The sequence below is a fragment of the Podarcis muralis genome, chromosome 6 (assembly GCF_964188315.1).
Source record: "Podarcis muralis chromosome 6, rPodMur119.hap1.1, whole genome shotgun sequence".
Taxonomy (NCBI): Eukaryota; Metazoa; Chordata; class Lepidosauria; order Squamata; family Lacertidae; genus Podarcis; species Podarcis muralis.
Genome location: NC_135660.1, coordinates 38,931,687 through 38,952,967, shown reverse-complemented (window position 1 = coordinate 38,952,967; position 21,281 = coordinate 38,931,687). Strand labels below are relative to the sequence as shown.

The 21,281-nt window shown below is 39.9% G+C and overlaps 1 protein-coding gene across 1 annotated transcript; it reads right to left on the bottom strand.

The window, feature by feature from the left end:
• Positions 1 to 1,023: 1,023 nt before the first annotated feature.
• Positions 1,024 to 21,281, bottom strand: PCCB (propionyl-CoA carboxylase subunit beta). The gene is made up of 15 exons (XM_028730803.2): positions 21,078 to 21,281; positions 17,629 to 17,748; positions 16,441 to 16,509; positions 15,524 to 15,580; positions 14,187 to 14,300; positions 13,020 to 13,130; positions 12,237 to 12,345; positions 10,305 to 10,425; positions 9,089 to 9,170; positions 7,676 to 7,799; positions 6,425 to 6,532; positions 5,115 to 5,215; positions 3,532 to 3,630; positions 2,979 to 3,072; positions 1,024 to 1,468 (listed from the first exon to the last, which is right to left on the bottom strand). Exons 1-15 carry the CDS (start codon positions 21,252 to 21,254, stop codon positions 1,347 to 1,349), a joined length of 1,608 nt encoding a protein of 535 aa, XP_028586636.2. The 5' UTR covers positions 21,255 to 21,281; the 3' UTR covers positions 1,024 to 1,346.

Here is a 21,281-nt window from a genome sequence, read left to right as displayed (position 1 = left end):
TGTTAGCCCAGTCTTCTATCTTTTCCCCTTGGACAAATCCCAGTTCAGTCCTGGATATGGATTCTGAAGCTCCGTTACTGGCTAAAACTAATTTTCTTCCCGGTAAGCCTGGCACCCTTGATTTTAATTGTCAAACATGTCAAACAAAATGGAAATCCTCACTGCAAAAGAAACTGACAAGTCTAGGGTTCACACTGCAGGCTCTGATAACCTGTAGATATGAGAGAGCCACATCCACAAGTAAGCAACGAATATGGGATGTTGAGCTGCAATGCCACATGAGTGAAATGACAAAGTATCTAGAAATTAAAGATAATGGCAGGGGGTTTACTCCAGCAAGGTATTTCTCCAAAACAGAAATACCCAAATTTAGAAGAGCTCTTACCCTTGCCAGATTTAATCTTTCCATCAGCATTACTGCAGGGCAGATTTGAAGGCAAACCATATTCACAGTGAACATGCCTGTGGGGTTTGAAGGAAGTTGAAACTGCTACGCATGCCCTGCTACATTGTCATTACTACAAAACTATACACATTATATTTATCACACCAAGCATGTAGTAAACCCCAAGCAGAACTGATGATTATTACTTAAAATACTTAATAGAGGACAGGGAACCAGAGATTACCTTAAAAGTGGCTAAATTATGTATGTAAGGTATATCAGGCCAGAATGAATGAACCTCTTTTGGCCTGCTTGGTTCTACCTGGCATAAGGGCTCCTCAATTAGAAGTACTATGCATAGGCACAAAGGAGAATCGTCTCCCACAAGCCTCTCGGAGGCCTAAAACAATCTCTTGCGGTAGGAGAATAGTCTTGTTAGGTAGCTGATGAGACCAAAATCTGACAGATAAGAAATTTATACTGAATAACATCTGCATTAGAAAATCTTGAAATCCTGTAATATTTTCTTGCGATGAATCCCATGCAGGTAATTTCCATCTCCCCTTGCAGGAGTTAAATCCTGTTTTGCATTATTATCCTCTGAATCTAATCCACAAATAATCTCCCCACAGACAATCTTGTTTAAAGGAAACCAAATAGTTTAATTCCATATTCTCTTAGACTTCTGTTGCAATATGCTGGCTTTACATTTATGTATGATTATCCGTTCTGTCTTTAGACTGTCAAAGATCAAGTTACAGCATATCGTGACAACTTCCATATGTTGCACCTTTTGCTTAAATGTACAATTGATTCCTTGTCTACAATCTCATAGTATCCCAACCCTTCTAGAATATAATCCATAAAAATTTCCACATACTTCCGACGATTCAGAGTCAGGATTTGAGTTGGGCTCCGCTGCTTTCCTGGCAACCTATCATCCCTTTTCCTTAAAACAAATTCAGAGAGGAATATTGGCATGCTTCTTCCAGGGGTTGGATTGTCTTTTGCTAGCCAGGACTTCCAAGTCACGGCAGATTCGCAGTCGAGTTGAAGAAGGTTGGATGATGTCATCAACAAACCCTGTTATAAAACAGGTTTGACAGTTTATTCCCATTGCTCTGTAACTGCTTCTGCAGCAAAAAGCATCATGCAGTAGATAATCCTTTAATAGGTTCACATTAGCCTTCCACCAAATCGAAGTTGATGTTTTGTGCAAGCTGCTCCAGAGGAAGCCATGAACTGCTAAAGTGTTGCATATCTTATTCATCAACTTAAATACAAACAAATTCTTCTAAAAAGGGATAAATCCGGATTTTAGGGTGTACTGATCACCAATATTTGATTTCATGATATAAGTCCACAGAAATGTTTCATTTTTCCAAACAAGCAAGGGAGGAGAAACCACCATTCAAGCCAAACATCTGGAATATGGCTTTGCAAAAACATTTGCCATCATTCTGATTACATTTACATATGAAAACTGAACAATTTTACTGCAATTCTGCAAGTTCCCATCTCTCTCTTGTAATTTTTAAAAGAAGAAAACCACTTCAGAAACACTGCAAATTATGCTGTTCAACACAGAGATAATTTTACTTCAGAATTACTATAATAAGTTTAAGGTCTCATCTCAGATGCATAACCTCTAAGCAAAGGGATCGGGGATCTTAAATAATGCTCTGATTAAACAATCATGCCATGGCTCTCAAAGGCAGAGGATTTGAGTCGTCTAGAAGCAGGGGATACAACTAAAAATAAGTGGCTCCGATCTGGGCCTGATCGTGAAACACATAGCTATAAATGTTAAAGAGCATTGGTGGCCTAGTAATTTCTGCTTTGCATTCCGAACAATGCACTGTAATACATATATACACACACACCAATGCATCGTACATGTGGGTGGAGGAAGGTCTACCAGGCATCCCCATGTGGCTCCATATCAGTCACGTCACAGATACCTGCCCCCAAATGGGGTTTGCAAGCCCATCAGTTGATGGTCTGTGCTTGCAAAGAAGGGGCTTTGCAAGACCTGAAGATCAGCTGATTGTTGGTGCTTTACATTCTGTGCCTTTGCCCACATTTTGATAAATGCAATGAACTGTAATATGAAAATATATTCCCCTTTGCTCCACATGCCTGAATTGACTTTCTTAAATGTTCAATCTGCCAGGAAGGTAGTTGGCTAGAATTTATATACACTTCAATTTTGTAACTATGCTTTGCAGAGATCAATGTTTAAGAAGGGACAACCCCTTCTTAAGAAAGAATTTTAGTTAAAATTTAGAAAACCAGTGCTCTATGCTTTGATTTTTTTTTTAAGCAAGTAACCACAGTATCTCAATTCAGATGAAATGGGAAATGATGAATACTTAAGAGACTTCATGGTTTGATTGCCTGCATAGAGGAAGAACAAAGGGGCTGGCGGAGGAACAAAATTCTAATTCATATTAGCTTATTAACCTCATACATGATCATCTGAATGCAGTTAAAATAAACACCCAAATAAGAAGTGAAAGAACACTGAAATCACAATAAAAAACTTTACTTATGTATCTGAAATTTCAATAATAGACAATCTCAAAGCCACTACCTTTGGTTGCTGCAGGGAAAGGATTTGCAAACTTTTCCACATACTCTGCTTCTGCATGTGCCCCCTTCCCCCTGAAAATTATCTGCACGGCTCCCTAAGAAGAAAATGAAAGAATATGGTATTATTGCAACCTATAGTTCTAAAGGCCTTTGGAATGGATTTGGTCATCATTAAACCATTTACAACAAGGGTGGGGAACTTCCAGCTTGCAGGCAATCAGGCCCCTGCAAGCATTCCCCATTTGGCCTCCAAGGCTATTTTGGCCAAGCCACACCCACCTGCTCTACACCTGATGTCGTATGCTATCAGGTGTGGAGCAGGTAAAAACTTGTCTCAGCCAAAAGGGGATCTGAAGGCACAGGAGATCAGCTAATTGGCATTGCTTGCAGAGTGCTGGGCAAGAGAGCACTTTGAAAAGGGCAGACTCCTGTGGGCAAAAAAAAAAAAAGTATGCCATCAAGTGATTGACCCATGCGGGAGGGTGGTGTAACAATCTGGCCTACCTGCCAGACCCAGATAAGCTGAGTGCAAATGGGGACAAAGTGAGAATTACCTTGGCACCCATCACTGCTACCTCTGCTGTTGGCCATGCATAATTAGCATCTCCTCTTAAATGTTTTGAACTCATCACATCATAGGCCCCACCATAAGCCTGGAGCAGGAAATAAAAGTGTCAACAAGTTATGTACTGTATTCAATCATTATGTTTGTATACATACCAGGATAGTTAGTCTCTTAATATTAAGAGTATGAAAGCAGACAATTCCTACTATAACCATTCAAAAATTATGTGATATAGTTATCATGAAGCATCCACTCTCACTTATTTAAAGCATTTTCAAATTCCAGGAGAATGGCCTAGCTTTCCTTCTCTCTTTCCTTCATCTTTCCCTTTCTCCACTTACAGACTTTTTAACCTATATAGTTTATTCCTTTATATCTTGATATCTTAAAAAGGGCCATAGCTCAGTGGCAGAACATCTGCCTTGCATGTAGAAGATCCCAGGTTCAGACCCTGGCCATTTCCAGGTAGGGGTGGGAATGTTCCCTTTCGGAAACATTGGAAAGCCTCTGCAAGTCAATGCAGAGAATACTAAGCTAGGTAGACCAATGGCCGGACTCTGAATAAGGAAGCATCCTACATTCCAAAACGTGTAATGTCCCTTAAACATCCCCTCATATTTATCTTCCGCCATAGCCAGCCCTAGAACTATTTAAGAAATTTGCAAAAATAGTTAAATACTTGGCAATATTAGAATACAATTACTAACTATACATAAGAAAAGAGCAGCACATAAAACAGATGATAAATCTCATGCAACAGCTTCAATGTTAAAAGTGTGGGCCTATTAAAAGACTTGGGATGTGGGTGGCGCTGTGGGTAAAAGCCTCAGCGCCTAGGGCTTGCCGATCGAAAGGTCGGCGGTTCGAATCCCCGCGGCAGGGTGCGCTCCCGTTGCTCGGTCCCAGCGCCTGCCAACCTAGCAGTTCGAAAGCACCCCCAGGTGCAAGTAGATAAATAGGGACCGCTTACTGGCGGGAAGGTAAACGGCGTTTCCGTGTGCTGCGCTGGCTCGCCAGATGCAGCTTTGTCACGCTGGCCACGTGACCCGGAAGTGTCTCCGGACAGCGCTGGCCCCTGGCCTCTTAAGTGAGATGGGCGCACAACCCCAGAGTCTGTCAAGACTGGCCCGTACGGGCAGGGGTACCTTTACCTTTACCTTATTAAAAGACTTGGCCTGGTGCCTAAAACTCATCAAGTTAGGCATCAGGCAATTAGCCCTGGAATGAGTGTTCCCAAACTAGAAATAACATATAATCCAAGACTTCAGGTTGAGATTGTGTATGTATAAGGCAGTTATATTCAGATTCTACATATGTGAGAGTCATTAGGCTAGAAGTGGATCTGAAGGCAGCATTTGTTAAGGGGAAACAGGCTTGATTGTGAGGTATCTAGAGAAATTAAGCAGTATTAGTGAAGCAAACAATTATGTTATATTATGATAGAAAAAACTGAAACAGCTTGGAAGAACTGGTGTTGATGAGGTCAGCTGAGCTGAAGATAAGACAAATATCTTCTATGCATTCTCAACAGCGTGTGGCAGCTAGCAACTATAAAATACAATTTTACTTCACCTTCCTTGTGATAATAGTGATTTTTGGCACAGTTGCTTCTGCAAAAGCAAAGAGCAGTTTTGCTCCATGGCGTATAATCCCACCATATTCCTGAGATGTCCCTGAAAACAACAGGAACCAGCAAAACATGGTTAAAGGAAATTTACTACATCCAAGAATGGATATTTAATAAGAAACTATACGCCCAGCACTAATTAAGATAGATGTTAAAAGCCTCCACAAGAGTAGAGGTAGACTGCATGACTGCATCAAACATCAACCAGCAGGCTGGGTATCGTGGAGGGTAAGGCTATGTTCTACCTCCACTGTCAGAGGCAGTATGCATCTATAGAAGAGAGGCTGGGAATTTCATGTGGGAAGAATGCTGCTTGCAGGCATTGCACAGGCATCTAGTAGGCCACTGGGAGAACAAGGTGGTAAGACTAGATGAGCCTTTGGCCTGATCCAGCAGGACTTTTCATATGCTCTTATAATAGATCTACATACAGCCTTGTAGCAAAGCCAACATAACCTTCTACGTGGCAATTCTTGGTTTGACTGAAAGGGATCCACTGAGCCAAAACCTTTTATTACACCAAAATCTTATCCTATTTCTACTGTTTTAATTATATGTGATTAAATGGCACCAATAAATGCGTTCTACAAATGTCAGCCTCGTGATTCAGCACTCGCCTGAAGCACAGGCAAGCAACAACTACTTAAGGAGAGCAGGTATCCCTATTGCCTCCATAATATTCACCAGCACAGGAGCTAAAAAGCTATAAACGCAGGCTATATAATGCAGCTTTATTTAATACAGGTCAGTGCCATGAAGAGCTGTATCCACGACACTCATTCTCATTTGAAAGCTATAGAGCCCCCATAGAGAGATCTAAAAGACTGCTTCCTGGTGTATACAAAGTACTTAAACTAATTGTGTACTTAAAGAAGGATGACACAGTGCAGTTAAGTTGGATGAAAAGACTAATACTTTTTCTTTCTCTAGTGTTTTTCACATACTTTTTATTTCAGTGGATTTCGCACCACTACTAAACTCTCTCCAGGAATAAAATCTGTGAGAATGTTCAACCTCACGATGATAAATGTTAAAAATGCGACTGATGTCATTTTACACATGTAACAGGAAGGAGGAAGCTGTGCAAAGGACAGAGTAATGGTTTTACCTCTGCACTTGAAATAAAAAGTAACCCCACGTCCCAATTCCTTGAATACAAGGACTATTTTCAGTTCAGTAAGAAGAATCAAGTGAAATATCTTCCACTCAATTCATTTCCATCTTCAGTCAAATAGGATGCAGAAGAAAAACCTACCTGGTAAAAATCCAGGTACATCTACAAAAGTTATCAGAGGAATGTTGAAAGCATCACAGAAGCGAACAAAACGGGCTCCCTTCACGGAGGAGTTTATGTCCAAACAGCCTAAATTTCAAACAAAGTAGGCAAGATTCTTACAAGGCTTTTCAAGAACATTTTGCAGTGGCCAGTGTATACAAAAAGTGACATTCAATGTTCATCATACTCGGGATACTCATTAAAATTGATGTGTCTACCCTGAGTATGACTTTGTTGGATATCACCCAAACAGGCAACACCAGCAACATTTTACACACCCTATGCAAAAGAACGTTTTCTACCTCCTTGTGAAATACTGAACAGAGTTTATCTAACCTGCATAAATGTTCACGAAACACGTACTCTTGCTTTTCTCAGGAAGCTGTTATCTATTACTACATTTTAGCTTTGTAAGTCGTTTACATTAATCTGTGGTGGGGAGGGAATCAAAACAAGTAATATCAATATGGCGGCTGAATTCTATTCCATTCTCTAAAATGCTACTTGCCCCAGCAAACGCCAATAATTTAGAGACCAAAACACTTACATATAAATCTTGTAACAACATGTGTTATGTTGGTAACCATGACCACCATTGGATGTTTCAGACTGAGATGCCTGAAATCTTGGTATAATTGCAGGACTAATCCTATAATTCACTGATGCCGAAAGATTTCTAACATCTTCAGCTGACCAAGGTTATCAACATAAAACATTTCTTTTTACGGGATGTATATCTAAGCAGTTAGTCTTGGAAGTCGAATACTTTGCCAAAAGTGTAAAACGATCCGATGGACTGGAGGGAGGAAAGAAGAGAAGGAAAGAAGGTGGTGACATGTGGGTGGGTGTATAAAAGGGATCCCAGGAGAGGGAAATAGAAATGGTGGTGTTATGATAACACCACCAACACACCACTTATTTATACCTAAAAAGAAAATCTCATTTCATGGTTCTTTGAATACTGGCCAGCGGTACTTACAAAGCATGAACAACACAAGGATGTAAAGCAGGTTTTACTCTATTTGCAGTATGCTCAGAGTGCCAAACCTTCATCTTAATTGCAAAAGAACACTAAACACTACCTTAGGACCAATTTTTTTTTGGAGAGAACATATCGAGCTATTCAGCAATGAGGTTTTAAACAGATGCAACATGCAAATGTAAGTTTTCCAACCTTTCAACATAAATTGACATTACGAAGGTTCCCAGCCACTGCCACCCTCCTCTTACCTGATGCTACTTTGGGCTGGTTGCCAACTATTCCAACAGTTCTTCCGTTCATTCTGGCAAATCCAACAATGATATTTCTGGCATAGGAGGGCATGATCTCAAAGAATTCTCTCTCATCAACTATCTACACAAATGAGATTCAAATATCTTACTGTTGCGGAGCAGTGAAATACACACTCCTATAGATATCTGTATCACACAAAGGTGATTTAAAATTTAAGATAGTTGAAACAGTATTTTAAAAATCTTTTTCAATATACTGCTCTTAAGCAGTGCCGGATTTACGTATAAGCTAAACAAGCTATAGCTTAGGGCCCCACTCTCTTGGGGGCCCCCAAAAAATTTAAAGGGGAAAAAAGCTGGATGTACATTTCCAATTGCATTTCAGTTCAACAATTACTTTGATAAAATACATATTTTGTTATGTGCAAATGGCTTTAGATACCTATTAGGTCCATCAATTACCATCTAGCATATATACAACATAAAAAACAGTGACAATTTGTAGTTGACAAAGGACAGCTGGACATATAAAGGGCCCCATTACCTTCAGTAGCCTAGGGCCTTATCAGACCTAAATTTGGTCCTGCTCTTAAGATGTCTTGTTGACAGTGCTCTTCTATACAGCACTAAATTAAAATATGTTAGTAAGATTCATTTTGAAATTCCTGACAGATCCTGGTTAGATTTATGGTTCCATTGGGTAATATCCAAAATTAAGAGTGTATCATGGGGCTGGAGAGACATTTCACCACCCTAAATTTGGCATCTGGACCCTAGAGGGTTTGCAACAAGACCATATGGCCCTCAGACCAATAAAGGCCCCCCTGTTTTAGACATAGAATGAGGTCAAAGGATGCTCACACCAACATAAAATCTTTATTATTTTTTAAAAATGGAGAAAGATCAGTGACTCACCCTGGAGCTCAGCCACTTACAAGACCTCCAAAGCGTGGTATCCAATTATAGTTGACTCTCAAAACAATGAATATTGTAACCATATTTTACACTTACTATATGGAAATCAAACACCGTGGAAATAATTAAAGCTATACATCTTCTTTATATGTGAAATCAATGGTAGTTAATGTGGCCATCAAGACCATTTCCTCAGATACAGTGATATAATGCAATTTAGAATCAATTTTAACCCACAGGTTGCATAACCTTTTGTCAAATGGTGAGAATAAAGGTGAAGAACTCTTATATATATCCAGTTATATTCCTTTTACCACTTTTACTAAGGAACACATTTCTAAATAACAGTATTTTTGCAGCCTGCATACATACAAGAAAATACATGCAAGTTGTATTTACAACTTGTAACAATTCTCAGAGGCAATAGATATTTATGCATCATGTGTAAACACAAAATTATCCAATAGCTGTAATACACTGGTACACAGAGCTTACCGAATGCACAATATCCACCATGTCATAAGCTTTAGTAGTTTCCATCGGGACAATGGTATCCAACTCAGGAACCAACCGGTTGCTTTAAACACAGAGAATGGAAAGGAATAAACTTACATCGTATCATAATTCATATGAGAAAATTACTCATGTGAGGAGACATGACTACAACCTAGGACTATTTGACAGAATTCCAGAATTCAGAATTCAATTCCAGAATATTGAGAGAATGAAGGAGATGTTTATTTTTTCTTTTACTTTATTCTCCTTGTTTACAATAAAGGACCCTCCAACACTGAGATGGATCCAAATATGTGTCCTGCTTGCACTGGAGGATGGAGAAGAGCAGGAAATGTTTGTTAATCTGCAGTCCATTGTGCCCCCGAAAAGCTGTTCCAGAAAGTTAGGGGACACTCCATGTTAGCATGGAACATATTGCTGGGGCTGGTGGGAACATCGACAAAAACATCTATCCTACCCCCTTATGGATCAACCAAGAGCCTTTTGCTGGATTTTGGCTGCCTTCAAAAATGGAAGGGAAATCCGAATTCAACCCATTCTCTTTAGTTGACTTGTTGCATTTTCAGATACTACTTAGGAAAGAACAGCCTCATTTTGTTAACCAGCAAAAGGAAGTGAGGCAGAAGTGTAAAAGAAAATATCCAAAATCTGGTCCATCAACTGAACGGCAACATATACCATACCCTTCCACTGCTGTTAAAGGAGAATTTTTGTTTTCTACCCTTCAGACCTCCAACAGGAATCTCTGTGGAGGAGTATCTATAACACATGGAAGCCAAAGTCCCATTGCATCCCACTTCACAAGACTTAATTGTGAATCTATCCAAGAATAATAAAATCACCCAGGAATTTTATTTCCTAAATGGGTTCAAAGGGATAGGTGTCTCCTTCAATGATACAAATCGAGAAAATCATACAAGCAAAGACCGAATAACACACGTCCTAAAGATGCATGATCGTACAAGCACATATGGTGCCGAACCAAGAAGTTACCAAATACATCACTCAGCATGTCACAGAAAAGGCAGAACAGGGCGGGGTGCACTTATACGTGCTCTGCCAACGCATGTGGGGCTCTAGAACAGAACGCCCACATGAAATGGGCATTGCCTGTAACTCTGCAGACATCTGACGGGATAAACTCTGAAACACACTTTGATTCTATGAACATCTATTATTTGTAAATATAACTTACATAGGGTCATGGCATTCTCTGACAGGAGCTGGATCCTTATTGCTAAGCGGTAGGTAATTAAAAAACTCTCTGAGATTGAGCAAAGCATCTATGTCATTCTCAAAGGCACAGTGTGCAACCCCTATAATACAAAAAAATCAAACATCCATCTGACTTTGCAAAGATTCCAATGAACTTTCCAACAGGACAAGCAATAGATCTTCACAGCAAACTCTTAAATCTCTAAAATGTCATAGCATTAACTGAAATGCCAGTGGATATTCTTAATGTCCACCAAAAGAAACAGTGTCGGTTCAACAGTCATATTTGATCAACTGTGTTTTACACACATCTACTTCCACCTCAAACATACATCCTAGTATTGTTCCACTCCATCTTGCATTTCAAGGGTCATACTGAACCCCTATTTTCAGCCTCTTTGCAAAATAAATAAAGCAGGTGTTAAATGTATCTAAAAGACTGTGTCTGTGGATGTATATGAGTGAGAGTGAGAGAAAGAAAGAGATGTGGCCCTATCTACCACTGGCAGCAGCCCCAGGAAGGTTAGTTACAAGGGAATGTAGCCATCAGGCTAAAAACAGTTTTGCACCCATGTTACTGAGGTTTACAAAGTTAGGAAAGTGGCAGAGAGCGCCCCGCCCCCCCAGTACTAGAAATCATGTTCAACCAATGAAAATGACTAGCAAGAAAGATAGAAGAAAAAGTATTTTTGCACATAGTCACATCAGCAACTATGAGCCATTATGGCTAAACAGGATCCCCATGCATAGAAGCATGCTGGGTGCAACATGGACAGGGATCAAATATGGTCTGAATCTCAACATCAAAAAAACGAAGATCATGGCCACTGGTCCCATCACCTCCTGGCAAATAGAAGGGGAAGAAATGGAGGCAGTGAGAGATTTTACTTTCTTGGGCTCCATGATCACTGCAGATGGTGACAGCAGCCACGAAATTAAAAGACGCCTGCTTCTTGGGAGAAGGGCAATGACAGGCCTAGACAGCATCTTGAGAAGTAGAGACGTCACCTTGCCAACAAAGGTCTGTATAGTTAAAGCCATGGTTTTCCCAGTAGTGATGTATGGAAGTGAGAGCTGGACCATAAAGAAGGCTGATCGCCAAAGAATTGATGCTTTTGAATAATGGTGCTGGAGAAGACTCTTGAGAGTCCCATGGACTGCAAGAAGATCAAACGCATCCATTCTTAAGAAAATCAGCCCTGAGTGCTCACTGGAAGGACAGATTGTGAAGCTGAGGCTCCAATACTTTGGCCACCTCATGAGAAGAGAAGACTCCCTGGAGAAGACACTGCTGCTGGGAAAGATGGAGGGCACAAGGAGAAGGGGGCAACAGAGGACAAGATGGTTGGATAGTGTTTTCGAGGTTACCAGCATGAGTTTGACCAAACTGCGGGAGGTAGAGGAGGACAGAGGTGCCTGGCGTGCTCTGGTCCATGGGGTCACGAAGAGTCGGACACGACTAAACGACTAAACAACAAAAATGGTACATTTCCCCCTTGACGCTTATTAGACAGGAGCAGCCCCAGTATCTCCATCTCTCTTACACACATTCTCTTACAATACATCTAATAACAGTCTTCTGTCACCCCCCTGCAGTGTAATTTTCAGCCAAAGACAACCAGCTGGTATTTTTATTATGTTCCAAACCAGACATCCCCAACCTTTGGCCCTCCAGATGTTTTGGACTACAATTCCCATCATCCCTAACCACTGGCCCTGTTAGCTAGAGATCATCGGAGTTGTAGGCCAAAACATCTGGAGGGCACAAGTTGGGGATGCCTATTCCAAACTAATCTGCAAGACTAATTTTATATGACTGGACTACTATGTTCTTCATATTGTTCTCCAATCACTTCATAAGGGGACTGCAAACAGGAGCAAATGTTAATTATAAACAACAACAATTTCAGACCTGATACTGCAGTGTGGGTCTTTGCACCTCCAAGTTGCTCCTGAGTAACATCTTCATTGGTGACTGATTTGACTACATCAGGGCCTGTTATGAATAGATAGGATGTGTCCTGCAAGAAACAACAACTGCAAAGTATGAGGTGCAAGATGTGACATTCTCCGTGTTTGCATTTTTTATTCCCTTAGTGCTTTCAAAGTAGGAAAACTTAATTTAAAAAGGTCCAAATATTTCAATTTCATATTTCAAACTAACAAGGCATTTGGTTGGAATTGACTCTAATTTAACCATAGTCCTCAGCAGATCACACAGCTGGTACATGGGATTCCCAGTAAAGTATTTGCATCCCAGTATTTGCAAAAAAATACAGCACAGACTGTGCCACCTTAACTGCAGGTCCAGTACCACTGAAATTTCCAGTTTTAATATCCTCTCTCATTTTTCATTTCCAAGCAAGACAATTTTTACAGCTCAAAGCCAACTGACTCAATAGCTATTTAAGACACGGCATAATTAGAAGATGTGAAAGGTGACAGCTACAGCCTGAAATAGAAGGCAGTTTAAAAAAATGATGTTATTCCTTAAGCCAGAGCTTCTAAAGGAACAGAAATACATTCATTTTTAGAGTCAGCCACCACTAGCAAGAAACTCTTTGAAACAACTGCTCTCGTAAGACTCACTCTCTTCATGTTTACTCAGAATCAAGTCCCACTGTGTTCAATGCGGCTTACTCCCTAGTAACTATGTTATTATTGCAGTCAAAGGCAACTAACATTACATCCTTACCTTTACCATGAATGTGAAATCTGTTAAAGCAGGAGAGTAGACAGCCCCTCCTGCGCAAGGGCCCATAATAAGAGAAATCTGTGGTATTACCCCGGAACATAGTACATTTCTCTGTAAAAGAAAACAAACATCTCCGTTGCTTACACATTTTATGCCACTTCCATGTCAAAGTTCCCAAAGCGCTCCTAAATCTGTGTTAAACTTTTGCAACTAACTATTTCATATAAAAATATGAAGTATGTTGTAGGAATATAGTAGCCAACAGAAATAACATTCGATCCATTCTAGCTTCACTGTTCATCCACTAACTGGGATCCTAAACTCTAATCCAAGTTCAAAACCCTGTGCATCAGAACAAATATGGCAAGGAAAAGGGAGAAAAGCACAAGACACAGGCAATGTCAGAGAATTAAGTATCCAGGATCAGATTCATGAAGCAGGCTCTAGCTGAAGTCCCATGTGTACTGAACGCCCCATGTGTTGGTGGCGGCAGCAGCTGCTGCTTCCGCCAGCTGGTACAGACAGATGCATATGGAGAGCTGTTTTCCAGCCCTCTTCTAGCTTCAGGGTTGTACTCACCAGCAAGGAGAGAGATGCTGCTACTGCAGTTCATTCACCCACATAATAAAAATTATTCCCTTTGGCTGCCGGGAGAGCTTCGTGAATGCTGATGGCTGCAGCAGCTCTCTGTTTGCAGGAGAGGGCTAAAATGAGGAACTGAATATGCACTACAGTCTTTATACTTTATACTACAGTCTTTATACTTATGGGGAGACGTACTGATCCAACCAGGGGAAAGGTCAGGGAGGTATCATTGTGCCTAAAGAGTAACAGTAACTTACAGCAACTGCAAAAGTAATAACCTCCTAAATGAAGTATACTAATTTCAGGGCCTGTTCCCCCTTAATTGTGACTTCTAGCAGCAACACCTAGAAACAACAGCATCTCATGAAAAGAAAATGAGAGAGAAGATGTGCATTTTGCCCCTGTATAAAGGAGAAAAGCCCCCTCCCTGGCCCCTCGCGTAAGACCTGGAAGCAGCAGGAAAAGAAATGTTGTGTCACTCATGCTTCCCGTTTCATTATTTTTTCAGAATGTCAGAAATGGCTCCTAGGCTATTCATCTGTAGCGTCAAGGATCAACTTGCTTACCTAAGAGGTCTCTTACCAAAAATATATCAGCATAACCAGCCAGGGACTCTACTCCTTCCTGGATCCGGGCCCCTCCAGAATCATTCAACCCAATAACAGGAGCACCAACCATAGCAGCCTGATCCATTATCTGAGGATACAGAAACTCTTGATTTACGAGTGAAGTCCTACCACAAGCTTAATTAACATAAAATAGTGAGTTCCTATTATAATTAATAATCATATTATAAAATAGGATCTCTTTTCATTTTTTATCAGAATGCATCCAAGTCCAATGTCTGTTTCTTGTTACGACATCTACAGATAAACCTCTACTGGCCAGCCAACCACCCCCACATGGCACTATTATTATTAATACACCTTCATGTTCTATTAACTCTTCTCTTTAACATTTGTGCTTGACCATTTTAAACAATGGGCTACTTCACACATAACGCTAAGCCATCATTTAGCATCATGAGCCTCAGAGATCCTCAGGGCTTTACTCAGCTCACTGAGGCTTGTCTATATAGTTTTAAAACCATAGTGACATGCAAGCCCGTCCCATCTGATAAAGGGCACTTAAGGATTATAGAGTGTGACAAATGAAGAAACAACAACACAAGATCACAAAAGCACCATAATACAGCAAGATCAAAACTTTATCTAAAAATCTTGGGAAAGTAACAATATATTTGATACCCAAACAACTTTGGTGTATCAAACTGGAGGCAGGTATTGGGCAAACCTTTCTGAGGAAGGCCCCACCCTTTTTTAACCATTATACATCTATCTTCTAGAAAGGACTATCAAGAGAGGTACATCATCAACTATTTGTTATATTCAGGAAATGTCAAAATTGGGTGCTTCTCACAACTCATATCACCACTTATCAGGAACTGTGACCTCAAATGTACTCCTGAATGCATTAACTGTGAGGTATTTTATCCTAGCAACATCTTGGCTTCTGTAATAACAAATGGACTTCTTATCATTATGAAAAAATAGGTTATGTTTGGAGAGAGGGAATTCAGCAGTACTGGAGCTGAATAAGCAATAGGCTATTAAGATTTGGGGGCTTGTACAAGCTGGGTGGCTTAGTTAAAAAGGAACTGCCATGAGTTGAATAAGATGAGATTTCTTTGAAATTCAGAAGTGTATACACTTATTCTGAAAATGTATCTATCTGTATTGTGTTGAAAAAAATTGTATCTTAAGACTTGAAGACACTAATCAGGAAAGCGGATGAAAGAAACTTCAACGTAGCAAGGATTCGTGTGAGGCATAACATACTTTTAAAAACACTCCATTGTCATATTTTGCAGGCTGCAGGCACTTAAGAATTTTGTAACTATTGTCTTCTAAAATGCTTACCTTGCAGATCTTTTGAGCATGTGCTCCAGATAAACTGCCTCCAAACACAGTGAAGTCCTAAATAAAGATTGTATTTCAAAGATCAAATATAATAATAGCTTAGAATGCCAAATATATATACTAGACTTAGATTTCCCCCCCCCTGCCTTGCCCTTGAGCACCAGTAAAACAGACTTTTTTGCACTCCCAATTATTCAGTGTAATTGTCTTCAAGCAGGTTGAAAATATCAACAGACTTCACCCTCATGGAAGGAGTACAATCTATCCCTACACAGGCAGAGCATGCACATGAGGAAGGGACTGAGATACAGCTTAATAGCTTAATAGTTGTTAGTGGAGTTCGTAACCCAAAGCGTTTGTAACCCGAAGTGTTTGTAACCCAAGGTACCACTGTGATACCAGAAATCAATGCAAGTACAAAATATAAAGATCCCACAAGGTTTCTGTAGTGCAAGTCTTTTATTCCCAATGGACTCCTGCAACTCTTGCAGCACGGAAAATACTGTAGTCAGGAAATATTGAAGTTGCAGCCTTACATCATCTGAAGGGCAATGGGTTAGTCACGCTTGTTAAAATGTTGTATTATAACCAGTTCCCTGTTGTTGTTGTTTTAAAAAAAGAGAGACAAGGGACTGCAGTATCAGAAGTAAGCTTCTGCAAAGCAGCTGTATTCTTACATGTTACTGTATAAGGATTCCATAGTCCAAGAACATGCTGTGAAATACTGTATAAATAGCCAAAATGGACAGATGTAGTCATTTTATTGACTGTAATTAAAATTCTATTGAATTGTAGGCATAATACATGTCTGCAAACTAAATGCACTGCAAATGAAAAGCAAATGTAAAAAAATACAAAAACGAAGCCTTATAACTTCAAAGAAAAAGTTCGCAACTGAAAACACAAAATAGCAATACCTGACTGAAGACATATGCCAATCTGCCATTAATTCTACCCTGGCCAGTTACCACACTGTCTCCAGGGAACTGCAAAAGAGAATAAAGAATGTACAACTCAGAACAGCAATATGATTAAATAACGAAATCTTATTCTTATAAATGACCAAAGCAAGTATTTGCTAACCAGAAAATCAAACTCTTTATTTAGGGCAGAGTATACATTTCAATTATGCTTGTATCATTTAAAACAGGCTGACTTCCATATTCTCCTTTAATGCTGAGTATAATTTATTTATACTCCACCAACCACAAATAAAAACAAAAGCAACAGAATATTGAATCTATAAGATCAATAAAAGACAGGAAGAAAAACAAGAAAGTAGTCCTAGTCAAAGCAAAATTGTGTCATTTAAGAATTATGCAACTTGCTCTGTAATTTATAAATTAGAGCCATTCAAGAAAATGATCAACAGAAACTCTGATGAGCAACCTGGGAAGTACTGTGTAATAGGGTACCGTATATTAGTTTCTGTAGCTGGCTTATTAAAAAGAAGCCCGCATTTTGAAACGTACAAAACTGATTCTACCTTTTCATTATTACAAGAGCAGTATCTATTATTTAAAACTTTATTTTATCTGCCTTCTAAAACTTTGAAGGTAAGGTTAAAATATCCCAAGGAAAAAGCTTTCCTGTATTTAGGAACAGACAAACAATTCAAATAATGCATCCCATTCTTAGAATTAGGACATGACAAAAATAGCAACCAGAGGAAATGAGGCGCTTGGGCTATCCCATAAGTCAATCTCCATTAAAATCTCTGTTTAACAATATCTTTGGCTTGCTCAGTTTATAAATAACAGATGAGAAGACAGCCCAACTGAAACAACTGTCTGCCATAATTCCTTCATCCAGACAGACTAACACAAGTCCATCATCACCTGGAACACGAATGAACTGGAAGTAAGTAAAATACAACCATGAAACTGAAAGGGAATGTAATATATCCAAGTCAGGCTCTGTCTCTAAAGCACTACATATAGAATGATTGGGGAGGAACCAAGCAGAGGTAGAGCATGTATAGAGGAAAGAGATGAGAACCATCCATTCTATTAGAGTAAACCATCCACCATCCAGACTCAGGCACTAGAATCAGCCAGATATTTCCAAACAGTCCCAAGAGTGCGAGCAAAATATACACCAGGTACCTTGTTTTTCTCAGCCTCCATCCCAAAATCTGCACATCTGTGTTCCACAAACATGTCATATTCTACAAAACTGTCAGGATCCAGTAAAAGAAGAACACGTTCCCTGGCTGTCAACTTTCCCTGAAGTGCAGGAAATAATATGAACAAGGTAAGGTTTGGAGATCATTTCAGTACACCAGAGCCAAGCACAATTACAAATATAAAGAGAAAGTCAGATACTAATTTAAGGTTTTATTCAAATCCATAAATTTGCTCCTCAGAAAGCAGCGGCCTTAAACTCAATATTGCAAATGAATTCCTTTTTAATTTCACCTTCCCTTCAAATACAGAAATTGCTCTCTTCTGGAACGATCATTTTGTCAGAGATTTATTGATTAATTGATTTTTTACATTTTCGTCCTTTTAAGTAAGCAACGCTGAGTTATATACGTATGTTGAAGAGAATAAAACCCATAAAGGACTAGTACAGGAAGGGGCTAGCAAAGAAAAAGGATTGTATTCACATGTTTAACAGTCTGACTTCAGTGAAACTATTAAATGTAGTATCAGAACTTACAAATGTGCTTTTCTAAGGGTAGATAGAGCAAGTTAAATAAATCATACTTTTTCTGTTTGATGTAAGGTATGATGTAGTACACCGGCGGAGTCGAAAAACCAATCACAAAAAGCTTATACAAGTTTATTAGTAATCTAAAAAGTAAATGTATAACCGGGCTATCTTTCAGCCTGATCCTTTATAAAACTTAATGTATGTACATGAATCATACACTGAAATTCCCACATTTTATCTTAGCCAAAAGGCCAAGAAGCGATACACTGAAATTCTTGTCAAAGAGAAGCTCTAATCCCAATGGACAAATCTTCTCTAATTTCCTAAAAATTTCATTCTCAGCAGAAATTTAAGTCAACATGCAAAAGTCATTTTAAGAAGCGAGACAGGGGCTCTAAATTACCATCCAACTATTTTAATTTCCCCATTATGATTGCTCATATATAAATAGGCATCAGACACAAAAATAAATTGCTGAATAAATTGTCACATATTGTCATGGTGATTCCCCCACACCTCAAAATCTTAAGAAGCCTGCAAAAATGTTCATCTTATATTGATTCAAGCACTGAAAATGTTATAGAAGCAGCACTTCAAAGAGAGCCTTATAAAAGGCAAATGCATAGTAAAAGAAGCTACAAGCAACAACGACAAAAGAAAGAAAATTACATGCCTCTGATTTAACCTTTCATTAGGAAAAAGAAGGGTCATTTAGGCACCATCACCTTCACTGGCCACATGGCCACTTGTAATCTTGTCCTGCTAATGACCTTTGCAGAAATGGCTGCATTGGCTGCCAAATAAACTACCAGGTCATGTTCAAGGTCTTGTTAGTGACATATAAAGCCCTGGACAACTCAGGGCCAGATTATCTGAAAGACTACCTGACCCTGCCTAGATCTGTAAGATCACTTAAATCATTTGGAGAAATTTTACTTGTGGTAACACATCCTACAGAATATTACAGGCAGAACATCACCTGAAAGGGGATATTTCTTGCCAGTGCCCTTTACCCTGTAGAATACCCTTATTTTATTTATTTACTGAAATATTTATAATCTGTACTTTCATCCCTAAAAATGCAGATTAAGCATCATCTGTCAGTTGCTTCAGTTGTAAATAAATATCTTTTTGCCCAAGCTTTCCCTGACCCATAGGGATGGACCAAGTTATTACTTAATTCCTGTTTTGATATTACTCTTTTTATGTTGTATCTGTTTCTATGATACTGTCTTATATTTTAATATTACTAAGCTATTTTAATAATTTAAACAAATGCTTTACCTTAGGTCTCCGAAACATGGTAGGGAAAGAAATATCCAACACATGGTAGGGAAAGGGATTATTTTAAGATACTTATTTCAGCCTCAGAAAACAGTTCAGATTAATTCCTAATTCCACTGCAAGTTCAAAGGGATCTTCAAGCCATAACTGTCTATCCTGAATTAAAGCAAAGCAAGGTGGCTGGTAACATGTGACGATTCTGATGATCTTCAGCATTACAGATGCAGCTACAGGACGCAATCTGCAAAGTGATTATTCATTCCTCAACAGACTGAACTGCTGAGGGGGTGGGGCACAGTTAATATAAAACTCCCTTGCCAGATCACATCAGGGTCATCCCATGACTTGGTTATTTCATCCGCCAGCAACCTGAAGCCTTGAATTCATATACTTTTTCCTCCCCTTGCACTCTATAATCAGAAACTTCTGACTGTAGTTAGCAACAAACTATACCTTGGAATTGTGTCCAAAGCCAGAAAACCATGGTTTGCACACACTAGCTTCCAATTGCAAAGGCTGAGGGAGCACATGGCCCGCAACTGTTCACTCATTTAATACTAAACCATGGTTTAGTGTTACATCTGAACACAACCGCTGTCTCCAGCAGCAGCCAGCCCAATTCTTCCAAGTGCCCACAAGCCATGTTTCCATTTAGTTATAATGACTCATAATGTTTGGTACATATATCCTTCATGAATACATCCAGTTTTTTGAGCTATCAAGGTTAGTGGCCATCTACATGTGAATCCAATAGCTTAATCACGTTGTGCAGATGAATATTTTGTTTTCTGTATTTCCAACAATACAACTCAAACTGAAGACATATGAAGAAAAAATATATACCCATAATATATCTGCTGACATATCTATATACGTGATATGGGAATGTTAAAAAAAGATCCCAGGAACTTTGCAAAACATATGCTTCTGATTCACATTTATCCACACTCCCTCTGTGCATCCATAGTTAGGTACCCCCAATCATTATATTGCTGCCTTCCCTTTCTGAAAATGAGAATGGATAACATCTGAAGGTAACTTCACATGTGTATCAGTGTTTTAAAATATGTGAGAAATGAGTCAGTATAGTTTTAAAATATTTGGGAAATAGTGCTTTTAATGGGGGCTTCAGAACTTTGCATTCCTGTGCAAGTACTTCCAAATCCTCACATATGTGGCCTTAAGTAGACAAGATGAACCAGGGCTAGCCTCACATCCATGCTTATTTCACACACATTCCCCACCCCCCAAAACAATTCTGGGAACTGCAGTTTAACCCTCGGAGAGTTACAATTCCCAGCTACCCCTAACCAACTCCAGTGCCCAGAATTGAGGAGGGAAATTTGTGCTTCGAATGTGCTTTGAAGATAGTAGTTTGTAAGTAGCCCCCACACAACCCAATTTGAAATTGGGGGCCACTGGAAAGGGTCTCGGACCCCTGTCCCATCTTATTAGAATACGGGCAGGGGCATATTCAACTAACTAGACTCTCCAGGCAGCGTCCCCGCTCTGTCAGGAAAGCGAGTGTGGGACCTTCGTCCCTCCGAGGGTGGCCCAGGGACAGCCAGCTGTTGCAAGCCCAACCAGAGGCTTCCTTGCTCGCTCTCTCGCTCACCCGCCGGTGCTGTGCATCTATGCGCGCCTGGCCGCCGCCGAGCAGCGCGGCCCGACGCTTCTCCTCGATGCGCTCGGGCACCGTGGGCGCTTGCCGAGGGGGGCTGTTGCTGAGCCGGCGGGAAAACGCCAGGGAAACCCTCGGCAGCCGAAAGGGCAGGATCCGCAGGGCGGCCATGGCTGTGGACTGCGGGGACGCATGCGC

Bases quoted from the DNA above. Each gene is read 5' to 3' on its own strand.
- PCCB (XM_028730803.2), bottom strand. From the start codon at position 21,254: ATGGCCGCCCTGCGGATCCTGCCCTTTCGGCTGCCGAGGGTTTCCCTG. The intron at 16,510-17,628 runs GTACCTGGTGTA...TCTCTTTTGCAG, and splicing joins TGGAGGCTGAGAAAAACAAG to TTCCCTGGAGACAGTGTGGT. The intron at 1,469-2,978 runs GTAGTGGCTTTG...GTTTTATAACAG, and splicing joins TTTCCCTGCAGCAACCAAAG to GGTTTGTTGATGACATCATC.